Raw genomic sequence first — 18,511 nt, 5'->3', positions numbered from 1 at the left:
GATAAATCCTTCTTCATTAATTTGTTGGAACTAAAAGTACTCTTGAACATAATGAAAATATATACAGAGACGTTGATGCGCAAAGATCAATAGTAACAATTAACCATTGATGATCAGTAGTGATTTAAGATTGATTTATTTTTCTTAGTATAGCAACTAAAATCCTGCTTCTTGGTACTAAATAATGTTTTCTGGGTCAGGGTATTTAGAAGAATTGAAGAAATCATACTTGAGTATCACCTAAACACTAAAGGAGCGTGGTGTATATATTCTACCTAACGGTTTGAGTATTGTGGAGATTACAGGAGTAGGACTTTCTAGAAATAGTACACTTTCACATTAAAAAATGAATCTCTTTACTAAATAACTTGGAATTTACTTACAGAGAAGGAAAAATACTCACTTTATTCTCTATTCTAATAAAGGGGCAAGTTTGAGTGGCCAGCACCTGACTGGTTGCCAGGAAACCCAGAAGTATTGTAGTGATATAATCAATTAGTCAATAATACTAAAATCTAAGAAAAAAATCTGTGTTTAATTAAATGTTTACCTGTTTCTGTTTTCTTAGGGTGCCCAGTATTAAAAAATGAAACTGAAGGATCAGAAGATGATTTACAAGTAAGTAGTAGGCTTGAAAGAAATTTTTAAACATAAAGGATACAGAGGAAATGACGAGCCTTAATAATTAAGCAACTCATATACATTTTTAAGAAAATTTCTAAGCCAGTGTATTAGTTAGTAAATATAGAGAAACAGACCAATAGTATGTATTATATGTACATATAGAGAGAGAGAAGATTGTTTTGCTTTGGATTGGCTATAGATCGACACACACACACACACACATACACGGTAAAAGTAGGTTTACAGTTGGTCACATGGAAAATAATACAATGATTAATAAATTCTGCCCTGGATGAGTATGACAGTTGGTTAGAATGTCATCCCAATATGCCAAGGGTGTGGGTTGGATCGCTGGTCAGTGCACATACAGGAATCAACCAATGAATGCATAAATAAGTAGAACAACAAATTGATGTTTCTTTCTCTCCCATCCTATCTCTTGCTAAAAATCAGTAAATTAAAGAAACAGCATATGTCAACTGGAATTGAAGAATAAAAAATGATTAAAAATAGATAATACAAAGATAAGCTGTTTTATGTTCTCACAACTATAAAACTACTTTTGCTCCTATGTGTGTGTGTGTGTGTGTGTGTGCGCGCGCGCGCGCGCGTGCACACACATGTGCATGTATTCATTTTTGTTTTCTTTTGAAGGAATTGGTTCATGTGATTGCCAAGTCCAAAATCTACAAGGTAGGCAGGAATGCCGGAATTTCTGGCACCAGTTGATGTTTCAATCTTGAATAGACAGGCTGTCTTAAGGCAGACTTCCTTCCTCTTTGGGGGAACCTCAGTTTTTTCTTTATTATTTTTTTCTTTTTATGACAGAGAGAGGGACAGATAGGGATTGACAGTCAGGAAGGGAGAGAGATGAGAAGCATCAATCCTTCATTGCAGCTCCTTAGTTGTTCATTGATTGCTTTCTCATATGTGCCTTGACCAGGGGGGCTCCAGCAGAGTGAGTGACCCCTTGCTCAAGCCAGCGATCCCGCACTGATGATCCCACACTCAGAGCCATTGACCCAAGGGTTTTGAACCACTGACCCTAGCATACTGGGTTGCTGATTTATCAACTGTGTTACTACCAGTCAGTCTTGACTTTTAGACTAATACATTTTCATGTACAATATCTGGATAGTTAGAAAATTAATAAAGAAGAAATCAGTAATTGTTCAAAACTGCTATTAATATCTTAGGAACTTCTGCCAGGGTGGTGGTGGTGATTATTCTTCTTGCATGTTGTATTTTATTTAAATACATATTTCTTTTTAAAAGCATCATCAGGATCAGTCTCCCATTTTGATTGTGTTTATGTTAGTGTTTGTATTGCTGATGATAGTGTTAGTGTTGGTTAGAATTTAAGTAGCATGAATAGTAAAATTTGAACCCATACGGTTTGTCTTCTCAGTCATTGAATTTAGCAATTGTCATATAATTGTTCTGCAGATTATTTAACAATTCACATTTCATTCAACATTTCTTTTCACAGCCTTTTACATTATTTTTTGTTATTTTTTAGTGTGAACCTAGAATAAAATTCTAGTAGTAAATTTGCCTGTTAAAGGATTGTATAATGATTTATAATTATGAGGGACTACGTCTATAACTACTGCTTGTTAATTCAGATTTACAGACAATAAACAATCTGAAAATCTACTACCACTTTTAAGTTAAACTGAAGTTTCATTAGGAACGTAATTTAGTTTTTCTGTTGATTAATCTAGTGTTGAGGACTTGTTTTCCTTTTCTGTTTTTGTTGGGCATATATCTTGGTACATTTCTCATATTCCTTTCATATCATTTTATCATTGACTATAGTATTTAAATTGCTTAAAATACTATATACGATGTTAATGTTTTCAGACAAAGTTTATAGACAAATGCAGAATTAAAAACTCAAGGGTTATTTTTATCTTAAACTAATCAAAAGTAACTAAACAAATCTAATGAATGAATAGGAGACAATTATGGTCAGATCTAAAATGAATTGCTACTGGACGCTACTCCAAGATGTTAGTTAATAGTGGTTTTGCTAGGTTCAGAGAATTTTTAGTGTCTTTCTCTCTCTCTCTCTGTCTCTCTCTCTCTCTCTTTTTCCTTCTCTGTGTTATGTTTGTATAACTTGAGTATATAATTTTAAATGCCAAAAATAGCTTTGGTAGTATTTCCAGCATATGTAGTGCTAAAATATAAAATATCTTTATCAAAGAACATTTTTAAATTCTTTGATCATGCTAAAATAATAATATAATTATTAAAAAATTATGTTGTTGGATATGACTCAGACACATGTTTTGAAACCTGTCATTTGTGATATACAACTAACTGCAAGACTGAAGTTTTTGATCAATAAGTAGACTTTGATACTATTTCACACTTGATTTTTTAATTGGAAAACATACATTCATAAACGTTTACAGAACAAGTTTTCTCTGCTTCAGAATTAATACCGGAAGAAAGAACAGAGGGAGGAGAGGAGCAAATTCTCTTTTTATTTTTCTTGACAGCTGTCATCTAGCCTTATGTTCGGTAGGGAGCAACAGCTTGAATTTTATTTCTTTACCCGGCATCCTTTAGCCCTCTACACACAAAATGACTATAGGAGCCTTGGAAAAAGAAAAAGCTAACCAGTCTGTTAGCCAACATAGGAGAATAATTATACCAGCTTTTGAAAGTTAAACAGATTTCTATTGTACATTAAAATTGGCATGGGTTACTTTCTAGATAATACAAATAAGCATATGCTAGCACAGTATTAATAAAACATTGAATGTGAGTATATATAACTGTTATATATAATTTTTAAAAACTGAAGATCATGCCAGTATATGTACAGTTTTTATGCATATCATGCATTAAATTTTTGGAATTTTCCACCATCTAACTTTAGATTATATCCAGTTTTCATAGAATTTGTTTTTTTAAAGGGTTATAATCCAGTAAAAATTATTTAAATTTGACTATTGAACACTTTTTATTCGTTTGTATCCAAACTAAGAAAATGTTTTGCTTCTTAAGTTTACTTATGGAAATGGTACAGATACTCTTTTTAAAAAATAACAATAAGACTTTTTCTTAATTAGACTGGCAAGATTGGTAAGTGATAATGCCTAATGTAGGCAGAGATGTGAGGAAATGGCTTTTCTGTTATATACTATTGCTGGATTTTCAAATGATGCATAAGCTTGCTAGGTGGCTTTGGAATATATGCATATCCTTTATTTGGTAATTCTATTATAAGAAGTAATCCTAAAGAAATAATATTACTGCCTGACCTGTGTTGGCTGAGTAGATAAGACTGTTGATCTGGAATGCTAAGGTCACTGTTTCAGAACCTGGTCAAGGCACATAGGAGATTCAACTATATACTAGGAGTTGATGCTTCCCGCTATCCCCCCCCAACCCCACATTCTCACTCCTCTTTCTAAAAGAAAAAAGAAAAAGAAATACTGTTACCAGTGTACCATTACGTGTAAGGAGGTGTGCATTGTTAGGTATGTAACAAAATGTTGGAAGCAGTCTAATGCCTATATGTAGAGTATTACCTATGGAATATATTACATATACAACTGAACTTCTTTGCAACCATTTCAAAGCACTTGTACATCTTTACACACACATATTTATTTTTTTATTTTTTTTAGTGAGAGGAGGAGAGGCAGAGAGACAGACTCCTGCATATGCCCTGACTGGGGCACACCCAGCAAATCCACTAGGGGGCAATGTTCTGCCCATTTGTGGCATTACTCAGCAATTGAGTTCTTAGCATGTGAGGCACAGAGGCCATGAGCCATCGTCAGCATCCTGGGCCAGCTTGCTCCAGTTGAGCCATGGCTGCAGGAGGGGAGGAGAGAAAGAGAAGTGAGAGGGAGAAGGGTGGAGAAGCAGATGGGCGCTTCTCCTGTGTGCCCTGACAGGAATTAAACCCGGGACCTCCACAGGCTCAGGCCGGTGCTCTACCACTGAGCCAATCGACCAGGGCCCATCTTTGTATATTGACATGAGAAAAGGTCCATGATAAATCAGAAGCAAAAAATAAAGGCACTGTATAAATGGAATCAAATTATACATGAAGAATAAACATATTACCTACATTAAGAGGTTTAGAGGATACATGTCAGATAAAAATAGGTGCTATCCAAGAACATTGGATTATGGGAAGACTTTATTTTTGTGTAATTTGAACTTTTAATGGTTACTAAAATTCTTTGAGTGAAGATATTTTTGTTAAGGAGGTTTTTTCCTATATTTTTTCTATTATACCAAATTTGCTCTTAAGGATCTATATCAGCAGTTCTCAACCTGTGGGTCGCGACCCCAGCGGGGTCGCCTAAAGCCATCGGAAAATACATAATGCATATCAGGTATTTACATTCCGAATCATAACTGTAGCAAAATTACAGTTATGAAGTAGCCACCAAAATTATTTTTTGGTTTGGGGTCACCGCAACATGAGGAACTGTATTGCCGGGTCACGGCATTAGAAAGGTTGAGAACCACTGATCTATATTAACATAATGTGATCTAACTTGAGGATTTTTCACATCTCATATTAATAATTGGGTATTTACTATGTGTCAGTCATAGTTTAAGCTGTAGGTATAAAACATAAGCCAGTAATTACTGGCTCATCAGAGAAATATAAATAAAAGAACACTTAGAATATAGGATGACAGATACAAGTATTTTTCAGAAAGTCCAGAGGAGGAAGTAATTAATTTTGGAGTGGATTAACAAAGACTTTTTGAGGAGTTCATGGCTGAAGTTATAAAGGAATTTTTTTAGTGGAAAGTTGAAGATAGTCAGTGTGGGCAGAAGAAATGCCATGTACGGATCAGAAGTGTGAAATGTCAGATGGCACTGGAGAGAAGCAAGAGCATCTGTGCTTCTGAGACAAAAAGTGAAGAGGAAACAGTAGTAGGAGCCATGATAAAAAGTAAAATCTTAAGCATTTATTTGTGTGAACAATTACCATAGTTCTTCTGTTCATTCTTAAAATTTCTTGTTCGTGTCAAGAAAACAGTAATTTTTAGTGAGACTAATCCCTTATTGTAGAAATTAAAATAGTATATGAATAAATAAGAGTATATAATAGTGAAAGTTGTGAAAATGTCTAGTTTCGGTTAAGAAGATGGAATGTTGCTTTTGGATATGTGTAAAACCACCGTGGCAAATAATTTTTATTATGTAAACTGGAACATAAATGTATTCTATAACCCAGCATTTCCACTCTTAGATATGTTACCATAAAACTCTTGTGGTTATGTACTGTGAGGCTTGTACAAGAGTGTTCTTAGCAACATTGTTTGAAATAGCAAAAAAGTAACTTTTAGTTTAGGCATATTGCTTAATCTCTGAGCTTTAGTTTCTTTAGCTAGAACAGAGACATAATAATACTATCTATCTCTAAGTGTTGTAAGGTTTAAATGAGTTAAAGTACTTGGGACATCATCTGATACATAGAAAATACTTAATATTTGTTATCATTGCTACAAAAAAAATGCTACATGTCAAAACCAAGAAGTTTGCTCAACTAAAAAAGTTGAGCAAAAAACAAGTCCCATAATGTCCCAAATAGCATGATATCAGTCAAATAAAATTCAAAAGCATCTACAAGTAAATATTGTTTAAGGTAATACTTGCATAAGGAAGAGTAAGAAAATGAAATAAAACCAACTTCAAGATGTTTACCTGTTGGCAGTCTTAGTGGTAGAGGTTGGGGATTTCTAATATGGAGAAACACATAGGCATATTTGTTGTATTGGTTATGTTCTCTTAAGTTGTGCAACAAATATACACATATTTTATTATTTTTATACTATTACCTATCTATATAGTCCTATATATGAGATATTTAGGTGAAGAAATCTCAGTGGTTCCGTGTATATCCTTCCTGGTATTGATAAATTTAAAAGTATCTATTCACCCATCCTATCAATTAGATAGGATCATGTCATATTGACAGTTCTATACCTAGCTTTTTTTTGTTTTTTTTTAACAATATCTTGTGAGTACTGCATACAGATATTTTTAATGTCTGCATAGAACTTTATCATATTTATATTATAATTTTTAAAACTAATCTGATATAGCCCTAGGGGTCCTCCCCCCGTTTTTTTAGTTAAAAATAGTGCTACCATGATTATTTGTATATGTATTCCTATATTCACTTAAAAATAGAACTGCGCTTCTACCAACAGTTCAAAAGTTTTCCTATTTCTCCATACTCTTGCCAACATTGAATATTATTTCTCTTTTCCATCTTTCTATTCTGTATTAAAAAAATTGGCATTATATTTTTGTCTTTAATTGCATGAAATTCTGCTTTTTTTATGTACTTATTGTATATTTTTCCCTATGAAATAAAATTGAACTTTATATCCTGTTCATTATTTTTCCAGAAGGAGAAAAATTGTGTCTGTGGACCTTGAATATATTTTATAGAAGTGTTTCTAGACAATACTGATTATCTTTCTTCTTCAGTATGTGTGAGGTCTCCTGATAACAGCTTTATATTTGGAAACCGTAGAAGGGTTTTAAGTAGAAAAACCAATCTTTTATATTTTTATACTTACGATAAAATTAAATTTTAGATACTATTTAACACTAAACATTTCCTTGCATAATAGCTACTATTCATTAATCTAACTTTAAATGACCACTCAATATTCTCTTAAATAGGCATACTAATAATTTACTTTACCAACTCTTATTTTGGGACATTAGGGTTATTTCTTTATTCTAACTATTAAAAATATTTCTGAGAGCCTGACCAGATAGTGGTGCAGTGGATAGATTGTTTGCCCGTGACACAGAGGATTCAGATTTGAAACCCCCGAGAGTCGCTGGCTTGAGCAAGGGGTCACTCGGTCTGCTGTAGCCCCCCAGTCAAGGCACATATGAGAAAACAATCAATGAACAACTAAGGTGCCACAACGAAGAATTGATGCTCCTCATCCGTATCCCTTCCTGTCTGTCCCTATCAGTCCCTCTCTTTGTCTCTCTGTTTCTGTCACACACACACAAAAAAAAATTGTGAGAAAAAATATATTTGCTTAAATCTTTTTTAAATATAGTACCTTATTTTTCTTTACTAAATTCAACAAATGGTCAATTTGTGTGAATGTTTTAAAAACTTTTTGTATATGTTACCAAAATAGTTTTTCAGAAATGGTTGTTGGAGATTTTGTGCCTGTCTATAGAATTAGCAATGAAGGAAAATGGTTATAATCCTTTATTATTATTATTATTATTTATTGTTATTATTAAGTGAGAGGCAGGGGCAGAGAGACAGACTCCTACATATACCCCAACCAACCGGGATCCACCTGGCAAACCCCCTGCTGGGAGATGCTCTGTCCATCTGGTGTCTTTGCTCCGTTGGTTGGCAATGGAGCTCTTTTAGCAACTTTAGCAACTTAGGTGAGGCCCTGGAGCCATCCTTAGCACCCAGGGCCAACTTTCTTGAATCAATAGAGCCATGGCTACAGGAGGGTTAGAGAAAGAAAGAGAGAGAGAGAAATAAAAAGAAGGGGAGGAGTGGAGAAACAATGGTCACTTCTCCTGTGTGCCCTGTCTGGCAATTGAACCCAGGACATCCACAAGCTGGGCAGATGCTCTTCCACTAAGTCAATCAGCCAGAGTCAAGAATGGCCATATCACCAATTTTTTTAACTTTGTCAATTTAATATGCATCTAAATTTATAATGTAATGAAATAGATAAGTATTAGGAAAATACTGAAGTCTAGTTTCTCTGCAAATGTTAATTTGTTTCTCACAATTTATGCATAACATGTACCTTATTATAAAGTGTAGACTGCATTTTTAAACAGTGAAGGGTTTTTTTTTTTTGTTTTTTTTTTTACCATATCAGATACCTGAAAGATGTTTTAGTTATTTTATTAGCTGAGACTCATTTAGATGTGTAGTGGAATTCACTGTGTAGTAATTTAGTTTATAGGTAAATTTTAGCTGTTCTGGAAAAAAATGTTTAAGTGGAACTAAATCTTTTGTTACCTAAATACATATATTTTTGTTTAAGAATGAAACAAATGCTTGGAGTGTGTCTCTTTTTTTAAGTTAAAAAAATTTTTTTTTAATTTATTGATTCTTAGAAAGAGGGAAAAACATCGATTTGTTGCTCCACTTTTTCATGCTGTCATTGGTTGAGTCTTTGTATGTGCCCTGACCAAGGGATCCAGCCCGCAATCTCATCATGTCACAAAGACGCTCTAACCAACTGAACTACCTTTCCAGGGCTACTAACACTTTGGGATATTTCTTTTTTAAAAAATAAATGTGTTTGGTCTGAATGAAAATGAAATGTATTATAAACATGGACGGGAGTCCTCAGGTTATGACACAGTTTTCCTCCTACGACAGTGACAAAACCTGAATTTGGTGTAAATTAAAATACACCATAGTCTAAGTCACTCATTTATCCTAACACAGTTATATAATCATAATCTAGAATATAAAAACACAACTAGGCCACAGAAAAAGGAAAATGGATAAATATAATGTACTGTACATGGTACTGCGTATTCTCCTACCGTACACAATAAAACTAGTTCACCCACATGGCCTGTGAGTACTACGCTAATGACATAAGCTGAAACACTCATGTTTCAATTTCTTTAAGTTTTTATGGGAATGAGTGTCATAAATTTGAAACATCATATGTCAAGACTGTCTTAACCTGAGGACCCCCTGTATGAGATATAAGTAGAATTATATCAGTGCGGTAAAACAATTATATAACCATTTTGTTTGTTTTAAATAAGCTGTATTTTATTTTACAATTTTAATTGACTCAAATTAGATTAGAATTCAGTCAAGATAACCTGATCCAAATATATAGTTGTCACCATTAAAAGCATAGTTGCTTTTTAATTACTTTGATACAAGTATTATAATTCATTTCTTTTTGTAGTTTTTTTTAATTATTAAATAATTTTATTTTTTTAATGGGACGACAACAATAAATCAGGATACATATATTCAAAGATAACAAGTCCAGGTTATCTTGTCGTTCAGTTATGTTGCATACCCATCACCCAAAGTCTGATTGTCCTCTGTCACCTTCTATCTAGTTTTCTTTGTGCCCCTCCCCCTTTCCCTCTCCCTTTCCCCCCTCCCTCCGTAACCACCACACTCTTATCAATGTCTCTTAGTTTCACTTTTATATCCCACCTACGTATGGAATAACGCAATTCCTGGTTTTTTCTGATTTACTTATTTCACTTCATATAATGTTATCAAGATCCCACCATTTTGATCCGATGTCATCATTTCTTATGGTTGAGTAGTATTCCATAGTGTATATGTGCCACATGGTTGTTTTTTTTTAAGTGGCAGAGACAGAAGGACAGATAGGGACAGACAGACAGGAAAGGAGAGAGATGAAAAGCATCAACTCTTCGTTGCAGCACCTTAGTTGTTAGTTCATTGATTGCTTTCTCGTATGTGCCATGACTGGGGGGGGGCGCTACAGCAGAGCAAATGACCCCTTCCTCAAGCCAGCATCCCCGTGCTCAAGCCAATGACCTCACGGTTTCAAACCTAGGTCCTCTGTGTCCCATTCCAACACTCTATCCACTGTGCCATCGCCTGGTCAGGCCTTTTTTTTTTTTTTTTTTTTGAAGTTTTTTATCATTTTTTTTTTTTAAGTGAGAAGGAGACAGAGAGGGAAGGACAGACAAGAAAAGATAGAGATGAGAAGCAACTCATAGTGGTGGCATTTTAGTTTATTTATTTATTTTATAAATAAATTTTTATTTTAATGGGGTGACACCAATAAATCAGGGTACATATATTCAAAGAAAAAATTGTCCAGGTTATCTTGTCGTTCAATTCTGTTGCATATCCATCACCCAAAGTCAGATTGTCCTCCATCACCTTCTATCTAGTTTTCTTTGTGCCCCTCCCCCTCTCCCTCCTCCCGCCCGTAACCATCACACTCTTGTCCCTGTCTCTTGGTCTCGGTCTCGTTTTTATGTCCCACCAATGTATGGAATCCTGCAGTTCTTGTTTTTTTTCTGATTTACTTATTTCACTCCGTATAATGTTATCAAGATCCCACCATTTTGTTGTAAGTGATCTGATGTCATCATTTCTTATGGCTGAATAGTATACCATGGTGTATATGTGCCACATCTTCTTTATCCAGTCTTCTATTTTTTTTTTTACAGTGATTAAAGCCTTTAAGCAAACTCTGGGCCAATACAGCAAGAATCCATAAAAGAGTAGTGTCCTTAACATGTTCACTGTGCCATCGCCTGGTCAGGCCTTTTTTTTTTTTTTTTGAAGTTTTTTATCATTTTTTTGGGGGGGGTCCAAATTGGCCCCAACACCATGCCAAATCTCTGAAAAGCATTTTAGTTTATTGATTGTTTATTCATTCGTGGCTTGACCAGGGCTCTCCAGCAGAGCCAGTGACTGTGGGGTCGTGTCCGTGATCCCACATTCAAGCTGGAAAGCCTGCACTCAAAGCCAGATGAGCTTGCGCTCAAGTTGGCTACCTCGGGGTTTTGAACCTGGGTCCTCAGCATTCCAGACCAACACTATCCACTGCGCCACTGCCTGCTCAGGCTTAATCTTTTGAGTATCTTAACTAACCTGCGATTTTTAGTATAAATATTATACCCAGTTTATAATAAAAAAAATTTGTGATTCAGAGAAGTGAATTACTTCAATTTCATACCCTAATTGGATGAGAAAAGATGACAACCTAAGCTTTACTCTCAACCCTCACCCTCCCCCCACACACCCCAGTGTTTTCTTCTATTCAGTTTGCTTAATTTTGGACAATTACTTGAGTTATTTGTTTTGTGAACTGTCTGGAACAAGTAAATATATTTTTACTCTTTCAGCTAATATCATGCATTTTGAAATGTTTGCTGGATATCATTATTTAGACAACTGCTTTCCAATAATTTGTCATTAACTATTATAACACATTTGGATAACTATTATGAAAATTAGCTAAATAGCAATTAATTGGGTTTGGCATATTTAGTTTTAAGTAACAGTAGATTCTCATTTATTTTTTAAGTTTAATTGCTTATTTCCTGACAAAATAACGGCTTTTAGTTTTCAGAACATTTTCACATATATTATCTAAATTCTTATGACAATCCATGTCATAAAACAGTATAGAAATTATAATCGGTAATTGAGAGAACGGGGTTCTAAAGAAACTAAATGTCACAATTCTACTTTGTTCTAGAATAAAGACTAGAACTTGTATTTGTAAATTTTATATATATTAGCCATTTTATAAATTTTATTGCTTAATTTTAGAAGTAACATCAAACACTTAATTTTTTTAAGTGAGAAAAACAGACAAAAAAGAGAGAGAAGTATCAACTCATAGTGTGGCATTTAGTTGTTTTTTTCATCCAAATCCTAACCAGACCCAACCCTGCTTAGCTTCCAAGATCTGGTGAAATGGGTGCATTCAGGATGGTATGGCCATAGACTTGATTGCTTTCTCATATGTGCACCGACTGAGGGGTTCCAGATGAGCCAATGACTCCTTGCAAAAGCCAGAGACCATGGGGACATGTCTATGATCCCACACTCAGGCCAGTGACCCCTCACTCAAGTTAGTGACCCTGTGCTCAAGCTGGTAAACTATGGTCAAGCCCACGACCTTGAGGTTTCGAATCTGGGTCCTCAGTGTCCTAGACCGACGCTCTATCCACTGCACCACCGCCTGGTCAGGCAAAAAACTGTTAATGTAATGTTCACTGGCTTAAAACCCAAGAGTTTTAAGTGAGTGAGGCGTCACTCGCTCTGCTGGAGCCCCCTGGTCAAGACACATATGAGACAGCAATCAATGAACAACTAACTAAGGTGCTGCAACAGACAATTGATGCTTCTCATCTCTCTCCCTTCCTGTCTGTCCGTATCTGTCCCTGTCACACACAAAAAAAGCAAGTAAATAAAAATTTAAAACTAAAAAGAAACCTTATCATGGGTTATACCTTTAAAATTGTTAACACCTAATTCTAAATTATTTTAGAATGAGCCAGAAAATATTTTTTTGTCATTTTCGCTTGTCTTGTCACTCTTTCTTCCCAAATAATCATCTGGTAATGGAAAAAGTTATAGCAAATATAGTTCCATTTCTTAAGAAAGGAAACAGTCAAAACTCTTTTAGGACCTTGTGTTTTGTAGTGTGCTAAGTTTCACTTATTTAACGTTTATCTCACAGATATTGTTTATAAAAATTAAAAGCCTGTTTTTAGTGACTTACTGATGGAGCATATTCCTTACCTAAGTCTCATGTGATTTTTAATCCTTTGAAATAATCCACAAGCTCAGGCTACTTAATTCAGTCACTATGCAACAAGGTCATGACTGCTATCTTTTGATTTTCTGTGTTGCATAGTTCTTGGTACATAACTTTCATTGAACTTGCAAAAGAACACTTTTGTTGATTTTATTTGTATTTTCTTCCTAATACTTTTATTTTCTGTGTACGGCATCACTTTTAGTTACAATTAAAAGCTTCATTGTAATTAGATATTTCTTTTACATTGCATGGAAAGAGAGCCCAGTTTGCTCATAAATTTGAATAAAATTTTTTTAAATTTTAATTTGACGTGGCCCTGATGGATGTACATGAGCGGTTTGGGAATTGTAATTCATAGTAATGATAGTGGTACATTCTTATTTGCTTAAATATGTATTAGAAAGTATCTAATTTTTATTGTTATTTTTTATATCTGGCAACTAATTAGTTGGGGTTTGTTCTTATTAGGCAGCTGAAGAGAATACATCCAGTTCTCTAGTGAAAGATCATTTTTTCCAGCAAGAGACAGTTGTTACCAGTGAGCCTTACAGAAGCTCAAGACCTTCTCCCTTTGAAGATCTGAGTGCCAGAAGAGTCTATTTGCAAAGCCAAGCCAACCAGGTAAGAAGATAGATATTTTCCAGTTTTTTATTTTTATGTATAGAAGTTGGATATGTTAGACAAGGATATTAAAGCCATCTGCACTTTACCAGACAAAATAAACAATAGGAACCCGGGAAAATATGATTTAATGAATCAAACCCAGAATGAGACAATAAATATATAAGTCATCAAGTCCTCTACTGGTATAATATTTGAGCCATAAATATGACTTTAAAAGTTTTAATAATAGCCTGACCAGGTGGTGGCACAGTGGATAGAGCGTCGGACTAGCATGTGGAGGACCCAGGTTTGAAACCCCAAGTTTGCCAACTTGAGCAAGGGGTCACTCAGTCTGCTGTAGCCCCCCAGTCAAGGCACATATGAGAGGGCAATCAATGAACAGCTAAGGTGCCACAACAAAAAAAAATTGATGCTTCTTAACTCTCTCCCTATCTGTCCCTCTCTCTCTCTCTCTCTCTGTCACAAAAAGAACAAAAAGTTTCAATGACAAAGGTGAGAAGAATAAATATAATATATTAGTTACACTTCTTACACATTATGTGAACTCGTATAATTATACCCACTGTGTCCACAGAATCAAAGACCTGTCAAAGTGGTTTTAAAAAATGTTTTAAAATATCTGTTCTTGGCCCTGGCCGGTTGGCTCAGTGGTAGAGCGTCGGCCTGGCGTGCAAAAGTCCTAGGTTCGATTCCCGGCCAGGGCACACAGGAGAGCCACCCATCTGCTTCTCCACCCCTCCCCCTCTCCTTCCTCTCTGTCTCTCTCTTCCCCTCCCGCAGCCAAGACTCCATTGGAGCAAGGATGGCCCCGGCTCTGGGGATGGCTCCTTGGCCTCTGCCTCAGACTCTAGAGTGGCTCAGGTCCCAACAGAGCGACGCCCCGGATGGGCAGAGCATCGCCCCCTGGTGGGCGTGCCAGGTGGATCCCTGTCAGTCACATGCAGGAGTCTGACTGCTTCCCCGTTTCCAACTTCAGAAAAATTAAAATAAAAATAAAAATAAAAAAAATCTGTTCTTCTTGAGAGATGGTATCGATAAGATATATTAGTGTCCAGTGACATAGAAGCTATGCCTAAAGCCTAGCTGATTCTTGCTGACTGATTCTCATTTGACCTGAGGACAGCAAATGTGCAATTTATTAGGGAAGAAATTTACATATACTATACAAAGTGAGATAGATCAAATGAACAACATAAGGCATTTATTATTAATTGTCCTATACTGTGTGTAAGACCTGGTGCTTTAGAGTTGAAGGATAAAAAGAAAAATGGTTTCTGTTCTGTATGTTTCTGGTGAGGTAATAGATACATGCTCAAAATGTTATGGGAGCACAGGGTTGAACTCAATGTGGAAGATGAATAATTTTTCCTAGGCATGCCTAAACTTTTCAGGGATGGGAACAGTGAACCAATTACCAATTAAAGAGGGTGGGTCTAGTGTTGCGGGTTGGGGAAAACGAACACATGATTGGGATCAATAATGTTTTGGACAGGGCAAGTGTATTAAGTGAGGTGTTCTGCCATAACAAAATACCATAAACTAGGTGTCATAATAGAAATATCTGAGAGTTCTGAAAGATGGAAGGGCCAGGATTAGGGTGCCAGCATGGTGATTCCTAGTGAGGGCACTCTTCCTGGATTACAGACCTGCTTTCTCTCTGAATCCTCACCTGGCTGAGAGAAAGAAGGAGCATTAAAGTGAGCAAACTCTCTGGTGTCTCTTCTATAAGGGCACTAATCTCATCAGACCACAACCACACCCTTTATGACCTAACTATTTCCCAAATATCTTATTTCCAAATACCATCACCTTGGGGGTTAGGGTTTCATGTGAATTTTGGCAAGATATAGACATTTAATTCATAACAGGAAGCTCCATATACAAAAGAATGCATGAACTAGGGGGGAAATGACATAGAGGGTAAAAAAGAGAAGCAGATAGGGCAAAGGCCCAATTGTTGTGTTTTTATGTTCTACAAGACACCTTGGACTTTATTTTGTTTGTTTCTTCACAAACCTGGGTACACAGTCATGTGCCGGAAGACACAAGGAAGCACAGGTTAAACATAGTACATTTTTATGTTGTGTCAATTTTACTCAAAGACAAAAAATTGCCAAGCGGTGTACTAGTGGTCAGAATTTTTCTGAACACTTGGTATTCCCCTTCACCACCACCCCTAATTTAGTCACTTGATGCAAGTAAAGTAATATTTTATTGTGATTTTAATTTATACTTTCTGATTACTACTGATGTTGAGCAACTTTCCTCATATGCCTCCTGACCATTTAGAAGTTTTGCAAAGTGTCCAAGATTTTTGCATATCTTAAAATGAATTGTCTGTCTTTTCCTTATTTATAGGCACTATTTTATTTATTTTAGAAATAAGTGTTTTTGTTTTATATATGTATTTTAGGTATATCTTCTTTTACCGTGCAGTTTGCCTTTTCATTCTTTTAATAATTTCTCTTGCTGAATAACAATTCTTATTTATAATAAAAGCAATTTAGTAATCTTTTTCCCTGCGAGTAGTGGTTTTTATGTTTTGTTTAAGAAATCTTTGAGCATACTCACCAAATCTTGAAGATATTTTATGTTATATGTATTTCAAGAGCTTTATTATTTTTTCTTTCATTTGATTTTTATACATTGTGTGAGATTAGGTCAAGGTGGGGTTTTTTTTCCCCACCTGAGTGGCCAGTTTGATCCAGCACCATCTTGTGAAAAGTCCATGTTTTCCAAAACTACTGCCTTGCAGTGTTAGCTTTATCATGTAACTGTGTATGTGAATGTTTCTAATCTTTGTCCTGTTCTCTTTGCCTATTTGTCTATTTTTACACCAATACCACACTTTTTAAATACTGTAGCTTTATAATTATTCTGGGATCTGGGAGATAATGACTTAACATGACCCATTGCTCTGTGCACTTGAAAAGAATGTATATTCTTAGTTGTTAGATGCAGTGTCCTAGAATATTAGATCAAGTTTGTTGTTGAACATCTGTTTGAACTTAAATGTTCTTACACATTTGTAAAAAATTAGTTTGACAGTAACTAAGCAAGTTATGTTTGAAAATCTCCAACTGTGATTGTGGAATCATCTTTTAATTCCATAAACTCTGTATATTTTGAAGCTGTTACACATTGAATGTAATTTTACACTTGTTATACCTTTTTGTTGAATTAATTATTTTGTCATTTGAGCTATTCTTCTTTATCTCTAGTAATACTTCTTGCCTGAAAGTCGACTTTGTCTGATACCAGTATGGCTATATCAGGTTTTTTTTCTGTTTTTGGGTTTTGGGTTTGGGGGTTTGTTTGTTTGTTGTTGTTGTTTTGTTAGCACAGAATATATTTTTCCACTCTTTTGTTTGGAACATTTCTATATCTTATATATAAGATGTCTCTTTTAAAGCATAGTAAGTTGGTTTTTGTTTTTTCTCAGGATACCTTTGAGATTTTTGTTCATTTATATTTACTACAATTACTGATATATTTAAGTATAAATCTACCATCTTATTTGTTTTCTATTTGCCCCATTCAATCTCTGTATTTCCTCTTCCCTTCACTTTGCTTATTCAAGTATATTTTCCCCCTAATTAGTAAGTTGTTTAATATTTTAGTAGTTATTCTAGAATTACAGTCTGTATTGTTGACTCCTTAGAATATATCCTAAAGTGATTTTTTAACCATTTCCTACAAAGTGCAGGGATTCTATAATACCTTAATGCCATTTATCTCTCTTATTTCCTTTTTGTGGTGGCGTCACGAATTTTAATTTATTCTCATTCCCTTTGTCGCTCTCCTCTCTCTCTATATGCATATACGTGTGTATATATACATATTTACACCAAAAAAACCTCACAAAATATTATTTTAAACAATGTTTATTTAGATTTATTTACCATTTATGACTCTTATGTTCTTTAATCCCTTGTTTATTACCATACTTTCATCTAGGATTTTTTGCTATTTATTGTTGTCAGTGAATCACTGGTTTTGTTTTTCTAGAAACATTTTTTACTTATTCCTCCAATTTTGAAGGCTGTTTTGCTGATTGTCACTTCTAATTTATTTATTTTTATTCAGCACCTCAGAATATGTCATACCATTGTCTTATAGTTTTTTCATTGTTGCTGTTTAGAAATACTGTCTTTACCTTTGGCTGTCAGCTGTTTATTATGCTATACCTAGGTACTGTATTATTTTATTTATTTTATTTTAGTTTCAGAGCTTCTTGAATCTTTGCCTTTGTGTCTTTGCACAGATTTAGAAATTTCTCTATACTACTGTTTATTCAAACATTGTTTCTAGATCTTGTTAAACCGGATAGGACCATTTTCAGCCGGTTCTGCAGATGTATTATATCCCTAACTGGTCTCTAAACCTGTACCATATTCTTACAAGAAGAAAGCTGATTGGCTCAGCTTAGGGCAGGTTATTTTGGCATATATAGCTTTAGGCACAGAGGAGATAAAATGTTCATTTTATCCAACATTGCTGCTTTTAGACAGAGCTCTTGTTCCAGTCTGTCTTATAAGCTATGGCTCCCCTTTGTTTCCAGTGCCAGGTTCTAGTTTAATCATAGTTATAGCTGTTTTAAAGGGAGGGTTACTGGGCTAATCATCACATCCTTTGAGTAAGGAGATGCTTCTTGCTGCTTTGTGTAAGCTGGGCCTGTGAGTTTTACATTTCCTGCAGACTTGTTATTCTGCCATTTTTCCTGAAGGTCTGTTTACTTGTTAGACTTACATTCAGCATTAAAGAAGTTGCAATATTCCTTGGATAGAAACTTTTGCAACAATGAGTAAGATCTTGGGCTTTAGTCATAGACAAATATAACTTTAATTCCTAGCTTTTTAATTTACTTTGAATTACAGTAAGCTACTAATGCTCTGGTTTTCCTGTTCCCTCATATGTAAGTAACAATTATAATAATACTTAACTTTCACGGTGTAATTTTAGGG

At 34.9% G+C, this 18,511-nt stretch overlaps 1 protein-coding gene across 2 annotated transcripts in view; it reads left to right on the top strand.

The window, feature by feature from the left end:
• SPRED1 (sprouty related EVH1 domain containing 1) overlaps nucleotides 1-18,511 on the top strand; it is a 125,476-nt gene that overhangs the window by 88,176 nt on the left and 18,789 nt on the right. For both annotated transcript variants that reach the window (XM_066388243.1, XM_066388242.1), the window contains 2 exons: nucleotides 569-618; nucleotides 13,392-13,544. In XM_066388243.1, coding sequence (XP_066244340.1) covers nucleotides 569-618; nucleotides 13,392-13,544 — 203 coding nt within the window. The remainder of the gene's footprint in view (nucleotides 1-568; nucleotides 619-13,391; nucleotides 13,545-18,511) is intronic.

Source organism: Saccopteryx leptura, chromosome 6 (assembly GCF_036850995.1).
Source record: "Saccopteryx leptura isolate mSacLep1 chromosome 6, mSacLep1_pri_phased_curated, whole genome shotgun sequence".
NCBI lineage: Eukaryota > Metazoa > Chordata > Mammalia > Chiroptera > Emballonuridae > Saccopteryx > Saccopteryx leptura.
This window is presented reverse-complemented; position numbering and strand designations above follow the sequence as displayed.